The 13,458-nt window shown below is 39.7% G+C and overlaps 1 protein-coding gene across 25 annotated transcripts in view; it reads right to left on the bottom strand.

The window, feature by feature from the left end:
• Positions 1-13,458, bottom strand: part of CLASP1 (cytoplasmic linker associated protein 1) — a 267,443-nt gene that overhangs the window by 36,344 nt on the left and 217,641 nt on the right. For 15 of the 25 annotated variants that reach the window (XM_072788828.1, XM_072788829.1, XM_072788832.1 and 12 more), the window contains 3 exons: positions 9,459-9,602; positions 8,568-8,674; positions 4,597-4,713 (listed from right to left, as the gene is read on the bottom strand). In XM_072788828.1, the coding sequence (XP_072644929.1) occupies positions 4,597-4,713; positions 8,568-8,674; positions 9,459-9,602 (368 nt within the window). The remainder of the gene's footprint in view (positions 1-4,596; positions 4,714-8,567; positions 8,675-9,458; positions 9,603-13,458) is intronic. The other 10 variants (XM_072788846.1, XM_072788850.1, XM_072788848.1 and 7 more) reach the window with 1 other exon arrangement.

Here is a 13,458-nt window from a genome sequence, read left to right as displayed (position 1 = left end):
GGAACAGCAATCAATAACCACGAGAATGCAAGAACTCAAAGGGTGACAACTGGTGACAATGCACGAGGTAATGAAAGTGGAAAAATAACTCTCATATCTTGAAGATGGAAACAAGAAGTCTGGTTGTTACTGGTCTCAAATGTACAAACAGATTAAGAGGAATGGGCATTTCAAACTAAAGCTAGTATTACAAGCAAGTTTCAGAGAAGCAAAGCAAATGACCTCACAAGACGGGGTTATGCTTATCAGTATCAGAAACTTATGAAATAAAACCCTGCATTCAAAAAATGATTCCAAGTCAGATCCACCCTACTGGAGTGCTCCTGACAGTTTCTTGTGCCATCTAGCCCAGGGTCTTGCTGTGAATACCAACTCTTTCAAGATGCTTAAGTTTATGTGTTTTATAAAAAAAGCAGATCTTAAACAGATGAGTCACATTCCTAGAGGGATGTCTAAAAGTATTTCAGAAAGCAAGAAATATTTGTCCCTCACAGAAAAGTGATGTCAACTATCGTTCCTTTCATTGAATGTGCAGAATAAAACATGAAACAAAGCAAAAATCCCAAAGAGCCCTTGGGTGTAACGCAGTGTGTCAACAAGCAGCCTTTAGAGATCTGAAAAGTGCCCTCAAATGGGTCCTGGGAACAAAACCCACCATCCCTCACAAAGAATATCAAAGAAAAGCACAGGATAAAGGATAGCAAAAAGAAAGCCAAATAAGAAGTGACAATCAACCAAGGGCAAGTCAAAAAACCTGTGTTAGTTTAAGTGTCACTTGATTCAAGAAAATATCAAGAGATCAGATGAGTCGGTCTAAGTGAACTTACAGAAAGTCTTCAGCTATGCTGAGGATGGCTAGGGCATACTCAAAGAATTCTTGCCTGTATATAAGTAAGCATTTGACAACATTATTAAAGACTAAAGAAAAGCACTTGTGTGATCTTCAAGAAAAGTAACTGAACATAGACACTTGCCAGCAGAAACCTTTCCTCCAGGCACCACAATCAATCCTGTACATTCTCATGAAAGGTTAAGTTTCCTGTAACTTAAAAATATATTTACAGGACGCCTGGGTAGCTCAGCAGTTGAGCATCTGCCTTCGGCTCATGGTGTGATCCCAGGGTCTGGGATTGAGTCTCACATCGCACTCCTTGTAGGGAGCCTACTTCTCCCTCTGCCTATGTCTCCGCCTCTCTCTCCGAGTCTCTCATGAATGAATAAATAAAATCTTTAAAAAAAAAAAAATATATATATATATACGTACATATACGCATACATATATATTTACTATGTCTGCTCCCTTTTTCTTTCCTTCCTTCCTTCCTTCCTTCCTTCCTTCCTTCCTTCCTTCCTTCCTTCCTTCCTTCCTTCCTTCCTTCCTTCCTTCCTTTTCTTTCAGGATTGGGCAGATGAGTAAGACAGGATTTGAAAATCCAGGAAGTGGATTTTCTCACTTGGAAATAGCCAGACCTCTAATGCCTCTAGTTTGCAATGATCCAAGTGTTTTCTAAGACTGGACAGGTTCTACTGGGGCACAGCATCTGAACTCAACCTTCACAGATGGGATTTACCTAAAATCGCAGAACTTGCTCAGATAGAACCCATTCTTCTTTTCTGATGAATGAAAGAAAATTCATACTCCACTTGTACTTGGAGAGTTCACAAAAATACACGCCAATTCAGACTGGCGCTGGCATCAAACACAAAAAATGTGAATGAACACGTTTACAGCTAAAATTGCACGTATATACTGACAGGAGGCGGAATAAAAAACTTGAATAGAATTCAAGATTTCAACCCCTGTTGAGTTCATAAGGTTATCTGTCTATGAGGCAACATCCCATTAAAGTGAAGAAAGCATGACTGAAGAGCACAGGGACTCCCAGCCCCTCCTTCATAGAACACCACAATACCAGCTTATGTGGGAACAAAGGCATTTATACATCTGGCCAGTACACTATTTTTTATATATAAAAACTGAGTATGACTCAAACAAAAAATATGCATACGAGATGTAAAAAGATGCCTTAAGATACTTTTAATCACAACAACCAAAAATAATAGCATAGCCCATGCAAAAGGAAAAAAAAACTGAAAGAATGACAGATGGACAAGAGGAAGTCTGGCGGAACGTTCAGCTTTTTAAGGGATGTCACAATATTATTTTCCATATGTCGCTTCAGATAACATTAGCTTTCACATAATTCATCTCATTATTCATAACCTAAATGGTCTTAAAATATTTCACTTGAGTTCACAGGACTTTAACATTACTGTATACAGCCTCTTTTCAAAGTAATAAAGGATCCTAGAAGTTAATGTTCCTCCTTCTTACTTTCAATTAATAATCAGGAGTACACATGCATGACCAAGTACAATCTGTGGTGACATTTCTTTTAGACTCACTAGCCTCATTGAGGTCTGAAGTATATCCTTGGTATGAAGCTAAAACTGTGAGCTCCAGGTGAGAGACAGTATTGTTTTTCTCCAACAGGAAACAGATAATGCTACTTTCTTTGCTAGTTCATGTTTTGGCATTTGTTTTTGTTTTTTTCCCCCCAAATCAATGCCTATGAGCCTTCATTCTGTAGGGGAAACAAGGAAATTCTCATGAAAGCCATCATTGGGGAATCACAGACGCCGTGCTCCTGGCCAGCAGAACATAAGGGAGCATAGCAAGAAGGATGAAGTGGCTTCACCTATCAGAAGAGGCTTGCTTAGATACAACCTGGACTGTTACCTGCCCCCACATTCTGTCTTGTTTTAGCTCAGAGACATAATCCTTTAGGTTAAAGGCCAGCTCCTGGTCTTCTGTAAACACTCTGATTAGACCCCAGAAAGGTTTCCTTAGAATTCTTTAGATTAGGGAGAGTTGCTCAATTGGTTAATATTCATGGACCCAAGGTCAGGCCATGTCATCCAATACTGAGGCAGAACAGAGATCTGACTTGCCCTGTTGTAAAGGATCCATATTGTGGTCAGGGAGATGTGTGAGGTCAGGTCTCCAAGAATGGAGACTGGAGACAGGAAGTTTGCCTTCTGAGATTTTCCCCTTTGTCATTTTGTTAGAGAAAACACACCAGGAATGGAATTAGGATATAATCATTCCTTGTTACACAATACAGTTTTGGCAGAAAGCAAAGAGACAAAGATTTCCTCTTATTTGTAGGGAACAGATGGGTTTTTCTACATGTAAAAGTCTCTTATCAATGCTCTCTCCCTCTGATTGTCAACAGAACTTATGGGTACTTATTAGCCTTAGCTGTGTTACTGTGCATGCACTAAAGATAATTCTGGAAATGAGGTGTCCTCTGGAAGGAGTCTTGATGGCTGGATGGGAAGAATGGCTGGGGTGAAGCTTAGTGTCTATTAGGGCACACAGGTCATTGTCCTGGAACACAGTTAATAAATGGGACTTCTACTTTGATGCATGGCTAACCTTTAAAAAAAAAAAAAAGTTTAAGTATGGTGACATGCTTTATTAACATTGACGACAGCAGCTGTCACACTGCTGCTGTGTCCTTGCCCTAATCTTGTGTATCTAGAAACATCTAGTCATTATAGGATTCTCTGTACACTTGGGAAGTTACTTTCTCAGATATAAGAGTTTCAAAGGAAAGATGTTAAAACATTTAGCTGACTTGTTTATTATGTACAGCTTCAATGAGTCAAGAATAGAAAAACAGGAATGTAAATCCGTGCAAAAGCTATCTTTGAGGCATTCAGAAGTAACAGACCTTCTTCTGTTTTGTTTCTATCATACCCTATCAGAGAGTACAAACTCATCTTACACAGCCCAGAGGCAGCTGGACTGCCTCATGCTCTGCTGGTGAAATTACAGGCTTCTAGGGAAGGGGTCCTCTGATCTTTGGACCTTTAAAATAACCACCTAAGGGACCAAATAGGTATCCATAGAAATCTGTAGATCCCACTTGGTCCCACTGATTTACCACCTGTCTTCAATCTGAACAAAGGCCCACCCCTTCTTCTAGACTCCTTAACTTTTTCACCTTCCACCAGGGGCTAGTGAGAGAATACTGACTACTCTCTGGCCTAGAGTCAGGGCATATCAATGAAATGCAGCAGTGAACACACTTCTTGGGGCTTCCCTTCAGGATCTGTGTCCTCGGACTCTCACCAAATTGCAGTAATGTTATGCAAGAAATTAGTCCACATTGTCAACAGCAGCACTGAGCACTACAGGTATGGTTGGGAAAGAGCAGGACTCATTTGCTTCTGAGCAGGAATGACCTGTCCTCCTGAGAAGAATAACGAAGAAAACTGTGCCCCTCTTGTCTGCCTTGACTTCATGGCATTGCCCCAGCACCTTTGAGGGGGCTCAGCCCTGCCTCGGCCAAAAGGCTCACTATGGTAGGTGCTGCTAGATTTGGTCGGTTGATGAAATGGTCTCTGTCCCTGTGACACAGCAGGAGCCACACTCGTGCAGGTCGACAGAGATCATGCATCTGCTCACACTTCTCACCAAGGCTCTACTCCTGTTCGTCTAAGCCAAAGGCTTTCCGAAAGACCTGAGACGACCCTGGAAATGCAATAATATTGTGACACCTCAGACAAGGTTAACAGGTAGTTTGTTACCTGGGAGAGTAAGAGCGCCTGAGAGTCTTGTGGGAGGGAGCGGTGGGGATGGAGTTGGGCTGAGAAAAGGGAGGTGGGTGCTTCGAGAGGCCATCGGCACTCCAACCCCACAACCGACTGCAGTGATCAGAAGATCAGAAGACGAGAGTCAGAGAGAGACAAAACAAGGCAACAGGGAGGGGAGCGGGGGAGGGAACTGGGAATCACTACATCCTCAGCGTCTTCCAGTCTCCTCTTTCCTTGACCAAGCTCTGTCAAAGTTAACTGGAGCAAAATTTATTCTTCACCATACAGAGAAAATGAACAGTTTTTTACAATTTAGCCTGCAATAAGGCTGCTTATTTTCTTTCCCTTCTTGGTCATGTGTTACATTTTTTAAATCATGAGATCATGAGATTCTAAGTGTAAAAGTGTATATGTGCGTGTGTGTGCACACTGGGAAGAACATTATGAACACTTACATACAAATATGTTCAGTTTCAGATAATGCAATCAATTATTCTATAAAGAACCAAAGAAGGAATTTTGGGCCTTAATTCAAACGGGACCCAAGGGACTACAGGAGGAAGACTAGAGAACATGCCTTTCTGACCAGAGCACTCAAGCAGTGGACAGTGTGCTCCCTGAGGCCGGGACCCAATCAGATGGAGTTCAGAGGCTGCAACCAGTAATTTCCTTCTGGAAAAGTAAAAGTACCACTAGAGGGCCAGAGCACCAGGTCTCAAAAACACCTGAACTCCTCTGTTCACATCACCTAATTTTAGAATTAAAATGCATCTGAGAACACAGGGATATCTCTTCACCTTGTAAATGTCACCCAGTGGCCTGGGTGTGCAGAGGCCCGGACCAACAGTTCTAATAGCTGCTGCAGTTCAGAGGAGCCACAGGCACTGGGAGAGGTGTGAGCTGACCTGGCAGGAAATGTGACCTGGGGCCCAAAGTGGAGTCATAGCATCAGAGACCACATTCCCAGAAGCAGGACTGCCTGAGGCTGGCTATCATCATGGTCCTAAGAGCTAACCTCTGCCAAAGACAGCTGTGGCCTCATTTTGTAAGGTAAACAAGTGTGGAGATGAGAGGTCAGCATGGCATAGGCATACAAGGGCCCAAAGACCTTCTCTGAGTCCCACACTGAGTCCGGGTGGAGGTACAAGAGAACTCTGGTGACCATCTGGGCTGGAGCTCTGCTAACAGGGAGAGCATAAAACAGATGTACCACCATCTCCACTACTTTTGGGAGGCTGGGTCTCCCAATTAATCCCCACTTTGCTTCCACAGAAATCTTGATCCTAAATGCAGTGGATGTAAAATCCACCTAAAATTACCCTTTATTGCGAGAGGTCATCTAATTAGGATCACTCTGCTCTATAACAGGTTTGCCAAGAATGTACAGCAGAGAGGGATGGGGACTGCTGTCTACTTTGTGATCTCAAAGGGAATCGATGTGAAGTGATATCTGAAGCCCCTTGCAACTGTTTTTTCGCTTTTACTTTTTAATTTAAATTCAGTTAATTAACAAATAGTGTATTATTAATTTCAGAGATAGAACTCAGTGATTCATCAGTTGCATATAACACCCTGGGCTCATTATATCAGGTACCCTCCTTAATGCCCATCACCCAGTTACCCCATCTTCCCACCATACTCCATCCAACGACCCTCAGTTTGTTACCTGTGATTTAGAGTCTCTTATGGTTTGTCTCCCTTTCTGATTTCATCGTTTTTAAAAGATGATTCAAAAGAATGGTAGCTCACAGAAAACAGATGCTTCAAGAACAGTGTTCTTGAAAAACATCTGCAATCACACGTGATAATGTGTCTACTGCCGCCTCAGGAATGGGGTAACCCTAAGTCCATTTTCCTATTTAATGCAAAAGTTCTTAGCTTTCATAATTTTCCTGGTGAAATATTTCTAGTTGTATAATGATGGTAGGCCATTTTTCCTACTTCTGGACAGTTTTAGTTGTGAGAAAAATCACATCTACTGAGTTCAAGTTGTTGGCTAAGGCCATATGGCTCGGTATTCCCTGACTGAGGCCACATTAGTTTTAAAAAATGAAGAGACCATGCAATTAAATAATTCCCTAAAGCAGAATTTGTTGCCAAGAAAATATTTAGGTCATACTTGGCCTTAATCTTGAAAATGATATTAATATTAAAAACAAACGTTTTCATATTTTCCACTGACCAGCAACCTTGACAGTAAAAATTAAGACCAGGCCAAATAAAAATAAATGGTGACTTGGAAAAATAAATTTTTTAATAATCTGGGGATCCATGAAGATTAATACTGAACCAATTTTTAGCTCTGATGGATTACACTAGCAGCCCCCACCAATCTTTTACTTAGACCAGTAGCACATAAGATAATAAAGTACTTGAGTTTTACCTTTTGCTTATTACTACCTAAGGGATATGCCACCCTAATAGTAAAAACTAAAGATAAGAAGTATGAACTGTGTATTATGGAAGAGCAGATTTCCCAACTAATGGTGTAGAAGTATTACTTCTAAACAAAAGCAACCATTAACAGAGAATTCAAGTTTTCTATAAAATACCATCCCCCATTCCAAGAAAGAGAACTCTGATTTCACTGTTATCACTGGACTCTGTTCATTTAAGACAAGTCATATACTTTAGATACAGATATTAATATGAAAAAAAATAGTTGGTTGAGCCTCAGTCACACCTGGGGAAAGTCAGACACGTTTTCCTTCACTTCTGATATCAACTAATTAATTCTGACAGCCTGCTAAAATCATGACAACACACACCGAACTTGGGATACATGACATCATTCTTCATTCTACCTAAATACAGTACCAGGGGGATTTAGGGGGATTAGAAATAAGGCAATATCAACAGTAGGATACTATAAGTATACAAAATATTTTGTTTCACCAAGAGAAAAATACAAATTTGATATATTCCAAATATTTATATGACAACTTGAAGAATTAAAGAGAATTTTATTGGTAGGGATGGAAGATTTGGGGAGACTCTTGATCACTTAAAAATCTAAAATAAATTTAAAGGCACTCACATAAAAAAAAAATAAAGGCACTCACATTTTGAAATTTTCCTACCTTTAAAGGGAAAATGGCATTACTTGTGGTATTTTCTTATCATCTTGGTACCAACAACCCTTAAGACACAGCTCCTTGATTCTTGGGGCCAGGGATCGCAAAGATCTGGACTTCTTATAGACAAAACCAGCATGTATGATCCTCACAGGTCCGAGTACTGTGAAATCTGGCCTCTAGGGCCACTCTATGTGAGGCCAAGGCAGTCTCCCAACACCTGCCAGTAGTCACTAAAGCCACCATACAGAGACTTCCAAAGGCTTTGGGGCAAATGGAGAAGTCTAGAGCTCCTGAGGCAAAGTCTTTTTCTTATTTTAAGTTGCTATCTCAGACTCTGTAAGATCAATGTTTGCATGGTCCCAATAAAAGTCTGAATATTCTGATCCAATTTTAGTTTTCAGGTTCTTAATACCTCTCCAGAGCAGTAGTCTGCTTCAAATATGAGTCCATGATGACAGCAACTATACTTGGAATGGCTCCTTGGCTGGAACACTACCCCGGGCTATGTGTAGACTAACTGTAAGGGATTTACTTAGATGACAATTACCTTCAGGTGCTCCTGGAGCTGAAAGAATAGGTGATGAATTCCTAAATGGTTTTATGTGAAATAGTACTAAATGTAAATTTAGTTTTAAAATCATTAAGTTACTAGGGAGTGCTTAGAGCCAAAAGAATCTCCAAGAACATTCAGTGCAAATTGGCCATTTCACCACAGAAGTCAAGCACTTTGCCCAAAATTGTACAGTTAAGATTTGAGTGAGAATTAGAGCTCATGGTCTCCTGATACCCATCTATTTTTTGGTATTAAGCTTGGTCTAAAAACTTAGAAATAGGCTGGATAGACACTGGGGTGCTTTAGTTTCTTCACTTTTCTTGAAATGGCATTACCTGGGAGATAGGCCCCCATGGGAACAGTTGGTGGGTGAGGTCAAGGGGCTGGTCCTGCTACTGGTGTGTCGGGAGGGAGTCCGGCCAATTGTATTGCTCGGAGAGCCCTGGGGTGAAAGCAGAATGAGCATCATTATTCAAGCGCTTAACAAAGGTTATAGTGTCCCCTTTCCCTTAGCTCCCCCCCCCAAGATTTATTAATTTATTTTAGAGAGTGAGAGCAAGAGCACAAGCAGGAGGGGCAGAGGAAGAGGGAAACAATCTCAAGTAGACTCAACGATGAGCACCGAGCCTGATGTAGGGCTCAATCTCATGATTGTGAGATCGAGATCTGAGCCAAAACCCAGTCAAACGCTCAACTGACTGTGCCATCCAGGTGCCTCCCACCCCCCACCTTTAGCTTTTTAACCCACATGTGAATAAAAGGGCAAAATTTGCACAATCAGGGTGACTTTTTTTTTTTTTTTTAAAGAATCATTAAGGCCAATTTAAAGTATATATACACCCAAAATAGATAACTGTCACATAGGGATTCCTGAGGTTGAATGGTTGATATCAGAGATGACTAGAATAACACAAATTGGGCACTTTCACTTCCATCTTTATTAGTATGAAAAAATTAAGTAACTCAATGAATAAAGGACCAAGTGAACAAGTAAACATTTAACTGGTTGAAAAATCTCACTTAAGAAAAAGGCCATATTTAAATACTAGGTTCACTCATTCATTGGGAATGTGGCAGGATCAGACATGGCCCCATTCTCCAGATGCCCACAACCTACAGAAAGAGAACAAGAGAAAGCTGGACATTCTATTAGAGCACATCTAGAGAGCAGGGATTCACAGAGATCATAATAGGTACAGAGGTACCAACTTTGACCACGCACTCACCACACTGGTGTTGCTAGCATTCTTGAGGTGGTTATGCAGGAGTTTGGTGGCACCATCCTGGAATGTTTTTGGCAAGGCACCAAGTAACATGGTAAATTCAGGAGTGTTCAATTCAAACAGAGAGATGAGCACAATTTGTGCTGCCTGGAAAAAGAACACTTGATTAATTGATATAACGGAAAATAGCGTATTTTGGTCAAAACTTCCATTAAAATTGTTTTACAAAAATGTTTTTTGCATGAGTAAAGTAAATTAAAAAACAGAGAGGACGTCTTTGTCATAAAAAACACAAGGAAATAAGATCATCAATTTTAAGTAGCCTGACTTTAATCTGAATCTACAAAATATGCCCCAGTTTCATCTTCGAGCCCTGGCCTTGGATTTCCATAACATGCTCGTAATAGACCATTACTCTTATGTTGTTCAGTACTAGGTACAAAGCTGATAAATCCGTAAATGAAACAATCCAAGAAGGTGAAAAGGCTGAGATGGTCCACTCTACTAAGTCAGAACTGGACAAGGCTCCCAGTGCATCCTGGAGAGAGTAAGGCTCTATGTGAGCTGCCAGTAGGTTATTTGAACAACCACTTTTCCTCAAGCCTACTCCGAGTGACTGGGAAATTCTAGAAAAAGAGTTTAAATACATCTGAAAAACTCCTGTTAGGCCTATGAACTGAGAGACAGACCGTGGGAAGCCAATCAGCCTTCCATGGTACAAAAACATATTTTTCTGTTTTGGCAAATGCTCTACTTTTCTTTATTAATTGAGACAATAAATTGCAGGACTGCTGGCAGCAAGGTGGGAAAGCAGTTAGCTGAAGCAACAGTGGCCCAACGAGACTCAGCAAGTTTATGTGCTTTCTAAGGCACTAAGTAGTAGCAGGCAGTCTGAGCTTAAAAAATGATGCCTGAGAGATTATTTCCAAGGGTTCTGATTTAGAAAAACTATGCCAAGAGAAAACTTTAGTAAATAATGGCATTTCTTACACATTTCTGAAGGTCAGAAGAAAGCAAAACACATTATGAGCGTCTTCCGACATTTATCTGTCCAAAACACTTTAATTTTAGGATTGCAGTGATTATTCTGGATATTCTCCCCCATGGTATAGGGAATTACAAAAAATGTATTTGCTGAGAAATGCTTTGGAAATAAACACCACAAAATATTTCAGTGCTTTCACAGTGTTAAAATCAATTCTGGATCCAGTTAAGGCAGAATTATTATTTGTGTCCGGAGAAGGAAAAAAAAAGAAAATTCAGAGACCCAGATATTTAACCAAAAATAAAAATTAATTATGAAACTTAAAATATCAGTAGAATGTTTTTTACAGCAACATAAACTACTTTTTAGACATATCGAAAGCATTTATTAAGCACAGCATTGGGCAAAAGTATCTTACTTTTCCCCTTGACCTCCAAATACAGTCCTTAGTAACCTTTCCAACCAAACTAAATCCCAAGGGGCCAGTGTGTGCTTTCATGACACAGCAAAACACACTTTACTGATTGTATTAAAATATACATCTTTACATTTCATTCTTGAAACATTCTTAATAAACAGTTATCTGAAGGAATCTATTTCACCACTGAGGTAATATATATTAACAGGATCTGTGCATTTGTATAGAAGCAAATCCAAAACTCATGCAAAGTAACCTGTGCATTTAAAAAACCATTTTATTAGATGTTAGAAAAAAATGCATGCAGAAAAAATTATACTTCAAAGAGACAGAAACAGACGTGAGTTTTAGCAGGGAGGAAAAAAGTCGTCAATTTAAAATTGTAGGAAAAGTTTAGGGACTTATTTTTTGATTGGCAACGGCATTTGAAAATTAGAAAATTTATCAGTATATTTTTGAATCGTATATTTTTATGTGAAATGTGCTACTGTCTCTACTTAAAAAAAAAAAACACATTTCTTTCTAAAATGACTAACTTAAGGGTTTTTCATGAAGCCAATTATAAAATCAGTGGGATCTTCTAGGAACAAGAAGGCTGCAAGATTGTAAGTCTAGAAATTGTGCTAATTCATGGCTATTAATGACTCTTAATCACATGGGAAAAGAAAGTGCAGCAGACTTTCACTTCTGGTCCACTAGAGAAATCAAACAGAAAGACGGGGAATTTTGAAAATATAGCTCATTGGAAAGATGGTACATTTACAGTGACTTATACATATAAACAAATATAATTTATTTTTACATATTCCAAAATATAAATGATTTTATACAATCTTCAAAAGTCACCCTGTGGCTTAAAGCTGTTTTCAAAGTAAAACCCTTTCTGATGATGTTCAAGCTCCAGAAATGAATAGGAAGTAGGACTTAAATATGTTCTTTTAAAAATGTTTTACGCCACAGTTTTAAAAAGAGATAAGGCGGTTATGGTCCTAAAATATTTTGCCTACAACCCTCTTAGTGAGACGTCAGCATACTAGAATCCAAGCAAGGAAGAAAACTGGGTTTTATTTATTATTACTATCAATACACTCTCTTTAAAGTTAGTAATTCCAAACACGGGGTTGAGTTGGAGAGATCTGTTGAAAAAAGCCTGGAGCTCATGTGCAATAATGAATCCAAGAGTGGAGTACGCCACTGTTCCTGTCCCATCACTGAACGCTTCTTGCCTTTCACAAGAGGTGGGGTCAATCAGTGGCCAGACAAAACACTCAAGGTTGCCGCTTTTTCTAATGGACAACTCTAGGGTCACTGAGTTTCAAGAACAAATAGCAACTTACAAGGAAATCCCCACTCACGCCCCCTATAGGGGAATTTGGTAGGTGAGGGTAAAAGGTCCTTCGAATCTCAATGCCACAGCATGGAAAGAATTGAGACAGGAGATCAATAAAGCTTTGACAAATGCATTGGTATGGTATTAATTGGGGAAAATTTAAAGTTGGGGAGGAAAAGAAGTTTTCTAATGTATTAAATGATTACTGCTCCCTCTGGATGGTCATTAAAATTGCTTTAGAAAATCACCAAAGAAAGGGTATCTGAAAACACTCAGATTATTTCGTATTTAGTATCCTTCACTCATCTGCTAAACTATGGTAGAGGTCTGCACTCAACACAGCTATGTCTTTGGGCAGGGTGTTAATCATAAAACATGTCAAAATACATACATTTACACGCACACACGCTCACATAGTATTATATGAATTTTAGGTTTCTTCAAAATCTTTTCAGTGTCTTGACATGGGTATCAGTATTAATAATCTAAAATGCAAACAGTGAAGTATCTTTTTTCAAATTAGTACTTAGTTTAATATCTACCTGTTTACAATTTTCTTCCAAGTTTCCTTCTCCAGGCCCAGAGCAGGTGGAAGCTGACCTAGTGGGGAAATCCTCACCTACTCGACTACGCTGAAGCGGGGACTGACAAACAGGAAAGGCGGTAGGATTTAATGAGAGAAGAAGCAAGTGCTTAAACCAGGGTTATTTGTAAGCTGTGGAAGTATTTGGCTTCTTTTACAAAATCACCTTAGGTATATATATACTCTAACAGCTAAGAATAGGAAGCATAACAATAGTAAGTACCAGTTTCAAACCTCTATCATTTGCTAGGTGCATAATAACCATAATCCTTGCTAGCAGTAGTAGCATTCTTGCCTTACTCGATGAAAAGGTCAAAAAGGTCAACTCATTTCAGTCACCATTAAGCTGAGCCTCAAATCCTGTTTGATGGGAAAACCCTAGGCTAGGCCACACTGCCTACCTACAATCAGACTTGAAAGTTTTTCAATGAGAGGGGCACCTGGATGGTTCAGTTGGTTAAGTGACAGACTCTTGGTTTCAGCTTAGGTCACGATCTTAGGGTTGTGACTTGAGCCCCGTGTTGGGCTCTGTGCTGGGCAAAGAGCCTGCTTAAGATTCTCTCTCTCTTTCCCCCTCTCTCAAAATAAATAAATAAATATTTTTCAGCTAGAAATTTCAACTTTTGAAGGCTTCTAACCTCTTCTTGCTTCAGGCAACATCATCTTTATACTCTCTAGGTTTCTTTG

The sequence above is a fragment of the Canis lupus genome, chromosome 20, assembly GCF_048164855.1.
Source record: "Canis lupus baileyi chromosome 20, mCanLup2.hap1, whole genome shotgun sequence".
In the NCBI taxonomy this organism is placed as follows: domain Eukaryota; kingdom Metazoa; phylum Chordata; class Mammalia; order Carnivora; family Canidae; genus Canis; species Canis lupus.
This window is presented reverse-complemented; position numbering and strand designations above follow the sequence as displayed.